The sequence below is a fragment of the Mus musculus genome, chromosome 7, assembly GCF_000001635.26.
Source record: "Mus musculus strain C57BL/6J chromosome 7, GRCm38.p6 C57BL/6J".
Taxonomy (NCBI): domain Eukaryota; kingdom Metazoa; phylum Chordata; class Mammalia; order Rodentia; family Muridae; genus Mus; species Mus musculus.
This window is the reverse complement of record NC_000073.6, coordinates 45738445-45755870: the sequence shown is the minus strand read 5'-3', so window position 1 is coordinate 45755870 and position 17426 is coordinate 45738445. Positions and strand designations below refer to the sequence as shown.

Below are 17426 nucleotides of genomic sequence, written 5' to 3'. Positions count from 1 at the left end.
AGCCTCTCATTGGTGGACTCTAGTCAGGGGCTCTACTGCTCAGCCCCAGCCCCAGCCTTCTATGTACAAAATTTGTACCACGTCTGTTTATTTGTGTTCTTGAATGGGCTTGTGAATGTCACACCTATGTGAAGGTCAGAGGATGACTTTCTGGGGACGGTTCTCTCTGTCTGTCATGCTGGTCCCAGGAATGGAACTCAGGTCATCAAATCACGCAGCAAGGGCCTTATCACCATATCCTCTCCACTGTCGTTTTCCTTCTTAGTTTGGGACATATTCTTGTTAAGTTATTCAGGTAGGCCTTGAACATGGGATCCTCTTACCCCTACCTTTAGAATGGTTGGAATGTCAGGCCTTCCGGGCAGTTTTTAATCTCCGATTTACATCTCAACATTAGGGAGATCTCACAGACCTTTTAACATGGAGCTGGGTTCTCTCAAAGAGCTATTAGGAAGGTTTTAAGCAGTAAACAGTGGTACCTACCCGGGGGTAGAGTGGGCAAGTAGAGGCCCCTTGGAAAGAAGGATAAGAAGCAGGAGGGCCAGAGAGCTTTATGGTCCCTCAGGGGCCGCTGATTGGACAGAGGCGAGGGAGTGGGACATGATAGGAGGAAATGTGGGATCCAGCAGACATGAGTGGTCAATTGCTGAGCCAACAAGGGTATCCTGGTAGGGACGAGATCTGAACCAGAAGTCTCTGGAAGGGACCAGGGCCTAGGAACTAAGGACTAGGTGCTCTGAGCTCTGACCAGGCCCCAGGGACAGACGGCCCAGAAGAGCTGCAACTGCTGTTAAGTGGCTGACCCCCGGGGAGATGGCTGCCCCATATGGAAGGGTCTGTTCTGACAAGGGGTTGGGGGAAGGCAGAAGGGGCCTTTTTTTTGTTTGTTTTTGTTTTTTCAAAGATTGATTTGTTTATTGATTTTATGTGTTTATGATTGCTTATGTTGTGTGTGTGTGTGTGTGTGTGTGTGTGTGTGTGTATGTGTGTGTGCGTGCACAAGAATGTGGGTGCCCACAAGGTCAGAAGACTCAGATTCCCCAGTCTGTAACTAGAGGCAATTGTGAGCTGTCCAGTGTGGATGCCCAGAGCTAAACTTGTATCCTCCGGGTGAGCAGTATGCACTTTCAAGCACTGAGCCATCTCTTCAAACTCAGGCTGGCCTTGAACCTATATAGCAATCCTCCTGACTCAACCTCCTAAGTACTGGGAAATAACAACACTGAGCTGCCATTCTGTTGTGGTTGTTGTTGTTTAGATTTATTTATTTTATGTATATGAGTACACTGTAGCTGTACAGATGGTTGTGAGCCACACCATGTGGTTGCTGGGAATTGAACTCAGGACCTTCGGAAGAGCAGTCAGTGCTCTTAACCGCTGAGCCCTCTCTCCAGCCCATGAGCTGCCATTCTTAGCTAGCCTTTCCTGCTTCCTCTTCTAAATGCCAGTAAGCCCTCTTGAGCCCGGAAATGGGGGGGGGGGGGCAAGAGGAGAAAGAGAAGCTAGGACCTGCCTCAGAGCACACCTCATCCAGACCTGCCTGCAGGCTCACTTCGTCTGTGCAGTGTCCACTGGACCTTCTTCCTCCTTTTTTCCTCCTGTTTCTTTCTTTCTTTTTCTTTTGTGTGTATTTCTGGATATGATGTAGGCACCGTGTGCACATGTGTGCTGCCATGTTCACCTGTGCCTGGGAAGGCTGGAGAATGGCATCTTCCTTTATTACTTTTCACATTTTTATTTAAGCATGTGTGTGTGCACATGCACACATGTGTGTCTCTCTCTGTGTGTATACATGTGTGTGTGTATGTGTGTGTGTGTGTGTGTGCATGAGCACAAGCACCATGTTTTGTGTAAGTGACAGAGGATGCCAGAAGAGGGCACCAGATCCCCTGTAGCTGAGTTATAAGAGGTAACATCTACCTGACCTGGGTTCTGGAATCCAAGTGTGTGTCCTTTTGCAAGAGCACCAAGTGCTTCTTATCGCTGAGCCATCTCTCTAACTCCTCTATTTCATTTTTTGAGACAGAGTCTCTCGCACAGAAACTGGAGCTCCCCATGTTACTAGATTGGTGGTCAGAGAGCCTCGGGGGTCTGCTTTTCTCTGCCTATCACAGCACTGAGATACAGACACACACCACAGCACTGAGCCACGGACACACACCACAGCACTGAGCCACGGACACACACCACAGTGCCCGATTCTTATGTGGATGCTGAGGAGCTGAGCTTAGGTAGAGCTTAGGTACTCACTCCTGCTTGGACAGCAAGCATTTTAGCCACTGGACCATCTCCTCCGCTCTGACCCTCCTCCTCCTTTTTGCTGTGTTAGGTGGGATGAAACCCAGGGCTTCATGCACGTCACTACCACTGAACCACATCCAGCCTCCACTGAGGGATTCAAAGCAAGGGCATTGCTACTGAGCTGTGCCCGAAGTCACTCACTGGGAAATTCTGGTCAGTGCCTCTATCCAACACCTTGCTTATCTAGACCCAGCATGTACCCTCAGGTAAATGTCTCCTTGATGGCATGACAAAAATGAGTTCTGAAAGCTCACAGCTGTCATCTCAGCATGTAGGAAGTGGAGGCAGAGGGATTGCTGCAAGCGGTAGCCTGGACTACAGAGACCCCATCTTTACCTAAAATATAAATTAGGTAGAGTTACTTCTTCCCACACTAAGCCTGAGGTCTGTGCTGTGTGTTTTCTCTGTCTAGTGACCGCTCTGGCATCTGCTCTGCATGGGGAGAGATGCCATTTGCATTTCGATCTCATTGAGGTCACGGCTGAAAAGTCGACTAGCAGGCCCTGGCTGTTCCCAGGCTGCTCCTAGAGCTTCCCACTGTCAAAACTGATGCAAAGTCAGAGCCTCTCTCCCCTGTCCCTGTGGTCACATTTCCAATATTCAGGAGCCACACGGGGTTGGTAGCTGTGGCTTTAGATGGTATACTGGGTCTATGTGATGTTCAGTGCAGCAGAGGCACATAGTAGGGGCTTGATACATGGGGGAGCGTATCAGAAAGAAGCAGAGAGAGCCCCAGGCAAGAGCCACCAGGAGCCTGGTGTGGTGGAGCATAGAAAGTTAGGGAACAGAGTGAGCTCAACAAAAGCAGGCAGGTAGGAGGCCTTGAAGGCCCTTCAAGGAGACCAAAGGTCTGAGAGGACAGAGCTGAGAGAACCTTGAACCAAAGGTATGTCTCTGTCATTTGTCACTCCACGTCTCCCAGCCTCTGTCCTCATCTCTCAAATGGACCAACAATATGAAGGTTGTACCTCAGAATCTAAAGGAGGTATTCTGTGTGGTCAATCAGCTGCTGGAGTTTAAAACACCACCTAAATTTTTGGTTTGCTTTGTTTGATTTTGAGGCAGGTTCTATAGCCCCAGCTGGCCTCAAATTCAAAGCAATCCTCCTGCCTCAGGCTCCTGAGAACTGGGATTGCAGGCTTATGGCTATTCCAATTTGTAGCTATTCCAATTTGTGTCAGGCTTATGGTTATTCCAACTTGTGTCGTTAACTAGAGCACCCTCACATCCTGGAATCTGTACAGAGCCCTTCTCCAGGTAAGGGCAACTTCTTTTACAAACTTGGGAAGTGTTAAAACCCTTTTCCTGAGCAAAACCAGCCAGATACCAGGGAGTAGCTCTTAGGATGATATTCTAGAAAGCCCAAGGCCGGTCTCATTCACCTGGGAATGGAGACTATGAGAGCAGCAGGGGCCATCAGGACTGTGGGCAGGGAAGCTACATGTTGCCTGGGAAGTCCTGTCTCCTGATCATGGCTGGCATGAGGGCTTCTGCTGGCTAAAATTTACTATGACGGGTACCATTCTTCAAAATGAAAATGCTTTTTGCATATATATATATATATATATATATATATATATATATATATATCATGTGTATGGATGTTTTGCATGTATGTACGTCTATGTACCATATGTGCCTGGTACCTATGGAGGGAATCAGACCCCATGGAACTGGAGCTATAGATGGTGTGAGCCACCACATGGGTCCTGGGAAATGGAACTGGGTCTTCTGGAAGAGCAGCCACTGCTCCTAACCCGAGCCATCTCTCTAGCCCTAGAAGAAAACTTTTAATTAAAACAAGAAAATAACATACATGAGTGGGGGATTCTTTGTATGATTCGATGGTAGAGCCCTGCCTAGAATCTACCAGTGAGGGGCTGGGGGCGTGGCTCAGTGGTAGAGCCCTGCCTAGAATCTACCAGTGAGGGGCTGGGGGCGTGGCTCAGTGGTAGAGCCCTGCCTAGAATCCCCCAGTGAGGGGCTGGGGGCGTGGCTCAGTGGTAGAGCCCTGCCTAGAATCCCCCAGTGAGGGGCTGGGGGCATGGCTCAGTGGCAGAGTGCTGCATAGCATGTCCCATTGCCTGGCAGTGGCTTGGGGTGGGGTATAAGATGAATGTAGATGGGCGAGGGTATTTATGACATCGTCACCAAACTATAAACAAGCTGCTGAATGAGAGAGTGAGCTGTGAGGTTTGCTATAAGTAAAGCTGGGAGGAGGGAGACTGCCAACAGGAGTCCCAGGGCCAGCATGAAGCCAGTGAGGTGAATACACATCACACATGTGTACTACACACACACACACAACATATACACATACACAACACACATGCATGCATGCACACACATATAACATATACACACAGGCATGTACTCACACAAATACACAAAACATACATACACAGGCATGCACTCACACACACACATACAACATACACACACAGGCATGCACTCACACACACACACAAACATAAAACACACACACAGGCATGCACTTACACACACACAACATACACACACAGGCATGCACTCACACACATACAACATACACACATACATAAAACATATGCATGCATGAACATACAACACATTCACGCACACAAACACACGACATATGCACATGCATGAACACACACATGCACACACAACATATACATGTATACATGCAAATACATACAAGCATGCATACACACAAAACATATGCATGAACACACATGACACACACGTGCACACATGCACACACTCATGAACACATGCACACAACACATGCCCATGCGCACACACACCACACATAGGTTTCTCTCCTGAAGCTCACGTGGTGATGACCTTGGCAGTTGCTTACACATGAACACATGGTTGCAGGCAGATGCGTGATCTACAGCTAGACCTGTTTTACAACCTAAATAGATTTGTCTGTTTTGGATAACACTGAGGATTGAACCCAGGAAGGACCTTGGCATGTCTGGCCAGTGCTCTACCATCAGCCATACCCCGTCCTTTACTTTTTGTTTTGTGTTCTGAGGCAGGGTCTCTCTATGTAGACCAGGCTGGCCTAGAACTCTCAGCGATCTACCCGTCTCTGCCAGCCAGGGGCTGGGGTTAAAGGTGTGCGCCACCACACCCAGCTCTCTGCCTCATTCATTTTAACCTGAGGCACGTGCACCAAGACCTTTGACCCCCACGCATTCCGGGCTTTGGATGACTAAGTTCAGTTTGATTCCCGACTTCTTTACAGCAGATGTTTGTGTACTGAATTTCAGAAATGGAAACGATGTCATCTGAGGATACTGCCAAGATGGAAACACACCAGTAGTGGTGCCATATGCCTTTAATCCCAGCACTGGGGAGTCAGATCTCTCAGTTCGAGACCAGCCTGGTCTACAGAGCTAGCTTCAGGCAAGCCTACACAAAAATTATAACTCAAAAACAAACAAACAAGATGGAAACATGTTTCTGTGATGGGCTGGCTGCAAGTGTTTCGCTGAGCACTCATTTCCTCCTCTTGGCTCTGGATCTTCAATGCTGCAGTGTAGAGCTTGTGTCCTTCACTGGCTTCTTTCTCAAGGTCATCTGTGTATCCCTAGGTCTCAGGGGTGGGGCCATGCCCCCCACCCGACTCCCCCTCCTCTTCCTGTCTTGAAGGTAGCACACATTTACGTTGGGGAAGATTCACTGAAAGCAGGAAACACTAGGTGTTAAGTGGTGGCCAGAAGGTAAATAAGGTGCTGTCTGAGCCTGCCATGCGTCACAGAAATGCTGGGACTGAGCCTCCCCGGCCAGGGGAAGCCAGTGTGGCTAAGTGTGAGCCGTCCTGTGAGTGGAGTGGGGGACACTGGCACAGATGCACGATGCAGAAGACAGCGTGAGCGCCGAGGTGAGCGGGATGTGAGGAAGGTAGACAAAGGCTGGGCCACTGGACTTTGCTATAAATGCTGGCTGTGATGTAAGGAAGCTGGCTCAGGCTGGGGCCACTCTTCCAAGTGAGCCCCATCGTGAATCAGCAGGACAGCCTGGCAGCTGTGGCCGTGTGTGTGTGTGTGGGGGGGGGGGGGCGGGGAGCTGGCTGAACTAAGGCTACAGTCTTCCCAGACATCAGATTCCACACATGGCTCCTTCTGAGACCCACAGCTGCTTCCTCACCCTCTCAGGGGTTTTCTACATGTTACCTCCTCAGAGGGTGCCTCTGACCTCCTGTGATCAAAATGGAAATGTCCTGTTACAGAGCTCCCTGTCTGAGATTAATCCTATGTCCTCCCCTCTCTCTTCCTCCTCTCCCTCCTCCTCTCTTCTCTCTCCCCTCTCCTTCTTCCTCTCTTCTCCCTCTTCCACTCCCTCCTCTCTTTCCTCCTCCCCTTCCTCATTTTCTCCCTCCTCCTCTCCCTTCTCCCTCCTCCTCTCCCTTCTCCCTCCTCCTCTCCCCCTTCCTTTTCCTCTCCTTCCTCCTCCTCTCTGACTTCTGTCTCCTCCTTCTCTTTCTCATTTCCTTCCTTCTTCTCTTCTCCCTCATCCTTTATTATAAGACATGGTCTGGATTTGTAGCTCAGGCTGGTCTTAAACTTGCAAAATCCTACAGTCTCAGACCCACATCACTTTCTGTTGTTTATAACGGCACCGTATGGAGCTGTCTGAATCAATCCCAAGGACAGAAGGTGCCATTGGGATTGTCAGTGCTCTTAGAGCCCCTGGCTCTTGGCCAGGGCTCATGAACTATCAGTGAGTGACAACAGACTGGCCACCCTCCAGTGAAGGAGCCTGACATATCTTTGGCCATTGCTCCGATGTCCTCCAGCAGTGAGGTAGAGGTGTGGTGAGGTTCCTTCTCAAATGTCCTGAATAGGCAAGAGAGTCCCTGGCCAGTCACCAACCATCATTGTAATAACGGATGGCAAGTGTTTATTTTCATGAGTCTTAATAAATAGAGCCACAGGCTCGGGATTTGGCTTAGTTGCCCAGCATCCATGAGGCCCTGGGTTCCATGTCCAGTACCGTCTAGACCTGGCGTGAAGGTGCACACCTGTAATCCCAGCACTAAGGAGCCGACAGCAGAAGGATTGCCAGGAATCTGAGTAGAACCTGGGCTACTTAGTGAGGCCTTGTCTCAAGAAACAAAACTACAGCAATACAGTAAAATTGATGTCAGAGGAAGCATGTCACGCCTCAGGAGGTGTGACACACGTGTGTCCGTGGGAGATTCCTAAAGCCCTTCCGAGGCCTTGGACTTACCCATCTTCCCCGACAGCCTGCACTGTGCCCTGCTTCCTCAGAATGTGGTTGCATTGCTTCCTGTTCCTATGATTCAGTCACTGGACAGGAATCCCACGGAAATGGGTGTTCTCCAGTGGAAGCCAGGCGAGTGCAGAGCCATCTCCTACTCTACTCTGTCTGGGGCTCATGGTTGCCTCCCCCAAACCTTGGCACTTGTCTGTGTGTCTTTGTGTGTGTCTGTGTGGTGTGTGTGTCTGTATGTCTCTGTGTGTGTATGTGTGTGTGTGTCTGTATGTCTCTGAGTGTATATGTGTGTGTGTCTGTATGTCTCTGTGTGTGGTGTGTCTGTGTGCCTCTGTGTGTGTCTGTGTCTGTATGTCTCTGTGTGTGTATGTGTGTGTGTATCTGTATGTCTCTGAGTGTGTATATGTGTGTGTCTGTATGTCTCTGTGTGTGGTGTGTCTGTGTGCCTCTGTGTGTGTCTGTGTGTGGTATATCTGTGTGTGTGGTGTGTATGTGTGTGTCTGTGTGTGTGGTATGTGTGTGGTGTATCTGTATGTCTCTCTGTGTGTGGTGTGTCTCTGTGTGTGTGTGTCTCCGTGTGTGTGTGTGTGTGTGTGTGTGTGTGTGTGTGTGTGTTCAGGTGCACAGATGCATGGCGAATGTGAAAGTGAGCGGTTAACCTTGGCAGTCACAGGAGTCACCCACCATTTACATATGTATGCATGCAGTGGCGGGTGCTCACAGGTCACAAGACAGCTCAAAAGAGTCCATCAGAATTCTGCCTCCACCAGAGGTTCTTGGGAGGTGGCTTTTTCTGCTAAGCCATCCTGCCAAGAGCATCTACCTTCTTTTGAGACAGATTCTCTCACTAAAGTCAAACGCTTCTGGTTAGAGTAGATTGGTTGGCTAGTGAACACCAGGGACCCGCCCTCCTAGTGCTGGGTGACAGGTACATGTGGCAACCCTCCCACCTAGGGCTTTCATGGCAGTGCTGGGGATCGAACCCAAGTCCACACACTTCTGTGGCAAGCTGTTTACAGAATGTTTTGTTTGTCATGGTTCGACGCCCAGGACGAGAGTGTTTTTCAAGCTTTGCTTATGATACTCCATCGAGGTGTATTAACTATAATTATATTGATCCTCACATTGATCAGCTCATGGGACTGACATTGTGTGGGGCTGGATACAGTATGGCCAGGGCATCTCTGAACAGCCTGGGTCAATTTCTTGTCCTCCTAATCTGTTGGGTTCACATCCACTCTGCCCTCCACAGCTGTGTGATGTTAGCCAGATGGCTCTGCCTCTCTGAACCTCCACTGACTCCTCCCTAAGTCAGGGGTCATCAGAAGCCTCACAGTGTTGCTGAGTGAATGAATCCACCAGATTGGGGAGGACTGTGTGTCAAAAATTCCATTCTTTCAGCGGTGGAAGCTCTCTCTCTCTCTCTCTCTAGTGAAGGCAGTGCTGGGAGTATTTTGAAGACATTAACAAAAAAGACAGACCAAAACCAAACAATTGTTGAGTCTGGAGAGACGACTCAGTGGGTAAGAGCACTACCGCTCTTGCTGAGGTCCTGGGTTCAATCCTCAGCACACACAAAGCAACTCACAACCGGCTGTAATTTCAGTTCCAGGGGACCTGACGCCCTCTTGTGGCCTCTTCAGGCACTGCATGTGGTACTCATACACAATCCACACATGTAAATCAGTTAATCTAAAGAAAAACATTCCTCACTGTTGAAAGCCCCTGGACAGAGAAGAGAACCAGAATATACAACTTGATTACCTCCACTGGGGAGATCTGAAAACCTAAACCGTTCTCGGAGCTGGCATGACACTACAGGCACAAGCTTTTTGCATGCCTGACCTCAATGGAACCTGTCAGAGCCAAAACGTGGATGAAATGTCTTTGAGGCTATGGAAGGTGCGTGGGAAGTGTCTGTAAACTGGAGTTTAGACTCAGGACCCTTTCTCAAGGCACCCAATGTGTGCTTTATCTGAAATACCAAAGCCTCAACATAAAGCCTCTATGAGCCCCATCCGTGTTTCATGTAAGATGAGACAATATTCAGCCTGAGCTATGTGAACAGAAACAAGTCAGAAGGGGACAAGTGTGTGTGTGTGTGTGTGTGTGTGTGTGTGTGTGTGTGTGTGTGTGTGTTGGGGGGGGCAGCTCGCTGGCTGGAGCATGTGTGGCCAGCCCATTGTCCATCCGGTGGCCTCTAGGATGTTCAGTAACATTGTGGCAGATTCCACACAGGAAGGGCAAGAGTCTGTAGAGGAATGGAAGCTATGGGAACAGCCTGTGTAAAACCCTACAGCAGGATTGTCTTGGTGCAGGAAGGGAAACAAGGCTCGTGAGCTGGGCTGACAGAGACGGTGGCACAGAGGGACAGCAGATGGGAGTGCCCTGTAGGTTCTTGTAATAACATGGCTACTACTGTCAGTAAGAGAGGTGCTGTGGTTATAAACATGGGGAGAGCAGAAGCACCCAGTCCTGGGTGGGTCCTCGCCTGCAGGTGGGAAGAGCTGACTGTAGGGCCCCAGTGGAGGCAGGGTTATAACATGATCAGCAGGTTAAGTTATAGGCGATAGTGGCTTTCCTTCCTTCCATCGGTCTCCTGACATGGAAACCTGTCCAAATTCAGCCTGTGTCCCTTCTCCACGATAGGAACTGAGCTGGCGCCTTCAGAGGACGAGCCCTCACCACTAGCAGGGGAGACACATCTGTGGATGTTGGCACAGGGACTCAGGAAGGCACAAGACATAAAGCCCAAAGTGCCTGTGTGACCCTAGGGGCAATGGGTGTTAGAGAGATGGACACAGCTGAAGGGAGAGGCCAGGTGGAGGCCAGAGCTGGCCTTAAGGCAGGGATAAGGAGGAGCCTACAGGGGGCTCAAGGGATTCTGGGAGGCTCCAGAGCTACACATTCTGGCTGATGAGGTCCCTACAGTACCCAGAGTTAAAGGCACAGGAAAGGGAGGGGACACAAGTGCTTGAGAGCATTCCTTGACTCTGTTGTTGTGCGTCCATTCATTCATTCACTCATTCATTCATCCCCTCGTTCTTTCATCCACTTGTTCATCTACTCAGCCGTCGCTGTCTCCCTTATTCATTGCCTCATGTCTGACCTTGATTGCCAGCAGCCCTGACTCCCCGCCACTTGGCCTCTCAGGACCTGAGCTGCATTCAGAGATAAAACAAAACAAAACAACAACAAAAACAAAACAAAACAAAACAAAAAAAAACAAAAAACCGGTGGAACAGTGGGCCAGGTGTCCATATTCATTTACTTACTTATCCAGGAACGATTTCAGGGTGCCTACGGGCACAAGATCCTTCCTTGGAAGGTGACTCAGTTTCCCACTCCTGTAATGAGAAAGAAATAGCTCTCTCAAGGAATTGGTGAGATCAAAGACTAAAGCATACCTGGGGCTAACCTTCCTTGGAAGGTGACTCAGTTTCCCACTCCTGTAATGAGAGAGAAATAGCTCTCTCAAGGAATTGGTGAGATCAAAGACTAAAGCATACCTGGGGCTAACCACCGAGTATCTCTTAAAAGCCCAGTACTTAAGATATACAAGCACTTATAATCCTCAGTAGGACTGAAGGCTTGAAGCAGTAATTATTGCTGGCTGCTTGTGACAGGTGAGGAAACGGAGACTCAAGGAGGCAAGGCTCGTTAGACTTTGCCACTGGCAGACCTTCACCAGCTAATCTGCCTGGTAACCATTGACCTCACTGCTCCTGCCTGGTCATCCAAATCTGCCTGGTAACTGGTGATGTCACACATTCCTGGGGTTCAACCTATGGAGGGGTAGGATAACATCACTGAACAAATGTAGTATCTAGAGAATTTACAACTTACAAGGCACACTGAACAGGCTGAACACTGAGCAGGCTGGCCTGAACAGGGCCTTGATAATGCTGGGCCACTGCTGGACAAAATGGTTATTCCTTAGAAATCTCAGATTTATGGGATGTGAGCTTCAAACCAGGATGGATGCTGACCACTTACAGCCAGCCTCCTGCCTTTCTTCTCTGTGGAAATTTAACCAACTTTGATACAATGCTTTCTCCAGGTTAGACAGAGCCCCGAGTGCTTTACAAAATGCTACAAGGTAGCAGGCATTATATCCATCTATACACCAGAAAACCCAAGGCACAGAGAGCATCCCACAGTGAGCGTTCCTAAATGCCTTCTCCTCCATGTGTCTGAGTTTTACCTCAAAACCAAACTCTCGTTGTCAGCATTGTCATTACTGCTGTTCTAGGGCCTAGTGACACACCATACAGCCATGCCCATCCCTCACTGGGGAGTTCTAGGCAGAGGCTCTACCACTGAGCCACGTCGCCTGCCCCTCATTGGGTGTACAGGCTGGTTTTGTGTCAACTTGACACAGGCTGGAGTTATCACAGAAAAAGGAGCTTCAGTTGAGGAAATGCCTCCATGAGATCATGAGATCCAACGGTAAGACATTTTCTCAATTAGTGATCAAGGGGGGGGGGGCTGTGGGTGGTGCCATCTCTGGGCTGGTAGTCTTGGATTCTATAAGAAAGCAAGCTAAGCAAGCCAGGGGAAGCAAGCCAGTAAGTAATATCCCTCCATGGCCTCTGCATCAGCTCCTGCTCCCTGACCTGCTTGAGTTCCAGTCCTGACTTCCTTTAGTGATGAACAGCAATGTAGAAGTGTAAGCTGGAATGGGGATTCTAGGTAGGGGCTCTACCACTACAAACTTTCTTCTTTCTTTCTTTCTTTCTTCTTTTTTTTTTTTTTCGTTTTTCAAGACAGGGTTTCTCAGCCGGGCGTGGTGGCGCACGCCTTTAATCCCAGCACTCGGGAAGCAGAGGCAAGCAGATTTCTGAGTTCGAGGCCAGCCTGGTCTACAGAGTGAGTTCCAGGACAGCCAGGGCTACACAGAGAAACCCTGTCTTTTTTTTTTTTTTTTTCCGAGATAGGGTTTCTCTGTGTAGCCCTGGCTGTCCTGGAACTCACTCTGTAGACCAGGCTGGCCTTAAACTCAGCGATCTCCCTGACTCTGCCTGGGACTTAAAGTGTGCGCCACCACACCCCAGTGTCTTTTCCTTTTTGAGTCCAAATCTCCCTGTACTTTTGGAGTTGGCCTTTAGTTCTCTGTCCTCCTGTCTCAGCCTTTGGGAATGACCAGCGTGATGTGATCCACTGGTCTCACTCACAGAGGTCCCACCAGTCAGAGGAACGAAGCAGATGCGGCATCCAGAAGCCAGGCTGTTCTTAGGAACTTTTAGTGGGTGCGTTTCTTCAAAACAAAGCAATATGCTGTGGTTTCCTTTTCCCTCAAAACATGAAACCAAGGGTTGTAGCGTGGTGGTCGAGTGATAGCCTAATGTGTCAGCATCAAGGCTCAAGCTCCATCAGTACAAAAAAATCAGTAGATAAAATATGTGTCCCACATGAGCCTGGTGGCCCAAATCTGTCATCCTAGCTACTTAGGAGGCTGACACACAAGAATCAAAAGTTCAAGACCAGCCAGAACAGCTTAGTGAGACTCTGTCTCCAACAAATTAATAGAGGGCTGTGGGCGGGGCTCACAGTGCGGGGGGGGGGGGGATGGGGCGGGGCTCCGTAGTGGACCACTTCTTGCACCATTCTGAAAGGTCTAGGTTCAGTCTTCTCTTTGGAAACTCGGTTTCGTGGCTGCGTAAATGCGTCATGGCTTTGGGACAAACAGCTAGATCGTTTTAGCTTCTCGGTGAGTCATCGTGGGTTCTCACATGGGCTCTGCAGCGTGCAGCGTTGGCGGGGGCACCTGCCACCTTTGGCTTGGGTTCCTCGTTCGGAAAATGGCCTGATGACGTGGTGTCGCCCTCCAGGGTTGGGATGTGGAATAGACATAAGGAGAACACTTAGCTCCACTTTGCAGACATGAAGTACCCTTCCTCCTACCAGAAGCGTAGCTTTGGGCGAGTCACTCCCACCCTCCACGCTCAGCTTTCTACACCCATAGTGTGGGGGCGACAGTATGACATCACGGGACTGCTGTGGTGGAGTTGAAGTGGATCTACTCCTCAGGTGGACACACGGGGCTCAGAGAAAGGACACTCCTCACTGGCGTGTGAATGGAGGGCCCTGCGACTCTTGCCCACCTCCTTGGTCTTCTTTACACGTGCCCTTCCCCTCTTTCAGCTGGAATTTTGGAGGTGAATACTTCAGATACAAAGGTATCCCTTTTCCTGTCGGCATGTACTCACCGGAGAGCCTCAGTCTGGCTGAGAACACTAGCAACGTGCGGGACGACGACATCTTCATTGTCACCTACCCCAAATCAGGTACCGGTAGTGCTAGTCTGGGCTGGGGAGGAAGGGAGGAGAGAAGGGAGGAGGAAGGGGAGGAGCCTGCTTTGCAGAACCCGGCAGCTTGTCCTCTGCTAACAGTACCTTCCTTTGCACTGCGCACTAAGTCCCTGCTCCAGGGAGACTCTGAAGGCCTAGCTAATGTCCCCTCCCCTCTAGGGCTGCCACAGTGTCCCCAATCCTTCCCTGTCTCCCAAGCCTTCACAGCACTGAGTGCCACCAGCCGCGCATGGTTTGCTGGGTAATTTGTTCATTTTTGTTGAGAAAGGTTTTCATGTAGCCCAGGCTGGCCTTGAACCTCAGCTGGTCCTGCTGTCTCAGTGTCTCGGGTTCTGGAATGGCAGGTGTGTGCTGCTGGGCACAGTGTCACTGGGTAAACCTCTGCTTATCCACTGGAAGGTTAATCTGGCTCTCTCTGAGCGCTCTGTCTGCCCTGGCTGTTGCTTGTTCTCGGAACCGCGCGTGTCTGTGGAGGAGGTTCCTCATTTCGTGTGAATTCGCATGCAGACTACTCCACAGTCTTCACAGAGAAGGAAAGCCACTGCGCATTCTGCTTCTCTCTTTGTCGCTGTAATAGACCACCTGACCAAAAGCAACCGAAGGAAGACAGGCCCTGTGTGGCTTACACTTCCAGGCCCCAGCCTTATCACAGAGAAGCAACGCAATCAGGAACAGAAGCAGAAATCACACAGGATCCTGCTGTGACTGCCTGGCTCCTTAGAGCTTGCTCAGCTAACTCTATAAACCCCAGGCCCCTGCCCAGGAGGGGCACTGCCCTGAGTGGGCTAGGACCTTCTCTATCAATTAGCTATCAAGAGTGTGCCCCCGGGCAGCATATGTCTTTAATCTCAGCACTAAGAGGGCAGGGGCAGGTGAGTTCGAGGCCAGCCAGGGCTACATGGGGAGACAAATAGTAAATAAACAAAAAACATATTTAAACAAATAAACAATGATAAAAGAAGACAATCTATCACAAACATGTCCTCAGACCAATGGAGTCAACCCCCCAGCTCAGCTGAGATCTGGGTAATTCTGGGCTGTGCTGGCAGCTGAGGCGAACTAGGAGGGCTGGCTACATGGTGCACATCTGTAATCCCAGCATGTTGGAGGGGAAAGTAAGAGGGTCGGAGTTAAAGGTCATCCTCAGGTACAGACTGGGTTCGAGGCCAGCCTGGTCTACAGAGTGAGTTCCAGGACAGCCAGGGCTACACAGAGAAACCCTGTCTCAGAAAACCAAAATCAAGAAAAAATAAAATAACAAACAAACCAACCCAAAAAAGCCCTAACTCACCCCACCGAGTACAAGTATGAACCTTATAGATATCATGCTAAAAAAAATGGAGCCAGACACAAAAGGAATTACATGGGGCCCTTAAAATAGCCATGCTTGGTGGGGGAGGGGGGGAGCAGCTAGGGCGGTAACAGGAGTGAGATGGGGGCAGGGTGGGTGGGGCAGGGCCTACCTAAGGTGAGAAATGAGAGCATTTTTTTGTTTTGTTTTGTTTTTTTGTTTTTTGTTTTTTCAAGACAGGGTTTCTCTGTGTAGCCCTGGCTGTCCTGAAACTCACTCTGTAGACCAGGCCGGCCTGGAACTCAGAAATCCACCTGCCTCTGACTCCCAAGTGCTGGGATTAAAGGCATGCGCCACCACTGCCTGGCGAGGGCATTTGTTTAAGGATTGCAGTTTCTGTTGGAAAAAGGACAAGTTTGTTTTGTTTTGTTTTTTTGTTTTGTTTTTTTTTTGGGGGGGGGGTGTCAAGACAGGCGTGACTATTGCAAAACAACATGGTTGTCTTTAAATGTTGCCAACTCAACCTGGAACTTAAAATAGTCACAATGATGAGGTCCCCAGTATAGGGTTTCAAGAGCATAGAGAGGCAGCCGGCACAGGAGTGACCCCACCCTCTGCAGGGAAAATCACACACGCACACACGCGCACACACACACACACACACACACACACACACACACACACACACGCAGCCATGGATTGCGGGGCGGGACTTCCTTGCTCCTGTCTCCAGATTCAGCTTCACTGAAGAGGTCCTGAGACGTCCTGGTGGAGGGCTCTTGTCATTGTATATCCCCTAAAAGGCTCACAGATCAGGCTGGCGAGATGGCTAAGCGGGTAAGAGCCCTGACTGCTCTTCTGAAGGTCCTGAGTTCAAATCCCAGCAACCACAAGGTGGCTCACAACCACCTGTAATGAGATCTGACACTCTCTTCTGGTGTGTCTGAAGACAGCTACAGTGTACTTACATACAATAATAAATAAATCTTTGGGCCTGAGCGAGCAGGGTCCTGAATTCAATTCCCAACAACCACACGAAGGCTCACAACCATCTGTACAGTGTACTCATATACATAAAATAAATAAATCTTAAAAAAAAAAAGGGCTCACAGATCGCTAGTCGCATGTCGCAGCTAAGAACAGTGTAGGGCAATTATATTCCTCTGGCGCCCTCTCCTGGTCGTTGAGAAAGGTAGCTAGAGCTAGGGAGAGCGAGAGCCTCTCCACTGAGGCTGAGCCTCTCTGACTCCAGCTCCTTTGCAGAAAGGAGGATTCAAGAGATTCAGATCCAAGACAGTGACACAGGCCTGCTGTTTTTGCTAGGCCAGAGTCTGAGGAAGGAGGGGCCTTAAGGCCAGCCTGGGCAGCATAGTGCATATGTTAGCGGTGGAGGTTTTTTGAGACAGGGCTTCTCTGTGTGTAGCACTGGTTGTCTGGAACTCAGTTCTATAGACCAAGCTGGCCTTGAACTCATAGAGATCTATCTGCCTGCTGGGATTAAAGGTATGAGACACCACTGCCCAGCTGCTTAATGTGATCTAAATGTGCTTCATGACAAAGAAAGTCAAAAGAAATAAGATGCAGCTTAGCAGTACAGACCCCTGCCTAGAGTCTCTCAGTAGGGGGCTGGGGTGTGGCTTAGTGGTTAAGCCCCTGCCTTACATTTCTGAAACTCTCAACTCAATCCATTTTACTACAGACAGACAGATACAAGATAAAACAAGGGCTGGCGAGATGGCTAAGCGGGTAAGAGCACTGACTGCTCTTCTGAAGGTCCTGAGTTCAAATCCCAGAAACCACATGGTGGCTCACAACCACCCATAATGAGATCTGACGCCCTCTTGTGTCTGAAGACAGCTACAGTGTACTTATATACAATAATAAATAAATCTTTGGGCCAGAGTGAGTGGGACCGACCAGAGCAGGCGGGGTTGACTGGAGAGAGCAGAGATCCAAAGTTCAATTCCCAACAACCACATGAAGGCTCATAACCATCTGTACAACTACTCATATACATAAGATAAATAAATAAATCTTTTTTTTTAATTGGTTTTTCGAGACAGGGTTTCTCTGTATAGCCCTGGCTGTCCTGGAACTCACTTTGTAGACCAGGCTGGCCTCGAACTCAGAAATCTGCCTGCCTCTGCCTCCTGAGTGCTGGGATTAAAGGCGTGTGCCACCACGCCCGGCTATAAATCTTTTTTTAAAGAAGACAAAACAAAACAAACAAAAACCACAAAAATTGGCCAGGCATACTGCCTTTAATCCCAGCGCCCAGGAGTCAGAGGCAGGCA

At 49.5% G+C, this 17426-nt stretch overlaps 1 protein-coding gene and 1 long non-coding RNA gene across 7 annotated transcripts in view; one reads left to right on the top strand and one right to left on the bottom strand.

The window, feature by feature from the left end:
• Positions 1 to 17426, top strand: part of Sult2b1 (sulfotransferase family, cytosolic, 2B, member 1) — a 29692-nt gene that overhangs the window by 3802 nt on the left and 8464 nt on the right. For 3 of the 6 annotated variants that reach the window (XM_030242793.1, XM_030242792.1, NM_017465.3), the window contains one exon: positions 13675 to 13817. In XM_030242793.1, the coding sequence (XP_030098653.1) occupies positions 13730 to 13817 (88 nt within the window). In that variant the 5' untranslated portion in view covers positions 13675 to 13729. Of the gene's footprint in view, positions 1 to 13085; positions 13241 to 13267; positions 13818 to 17426 lie in introns of those variants that run through there. The other 3 variants (XM_006540999.2, XM_006540998.3, NM_001360784.1) reach the window with 3 other exon arrangements.
• On the bottom strand, positions 5025 to 13909 carry Gm31597. Its single transcript, XR_391433.4, has 3 exons — positions 13740 to 13909; positions 10806 to 10877; positions 5025 to 5973 (listed from the first exon to the last, which is right to left on the bottom strand). It is a non-coding gene; the product is annotated as a predicted gene, 31597 (long non-coding RNA).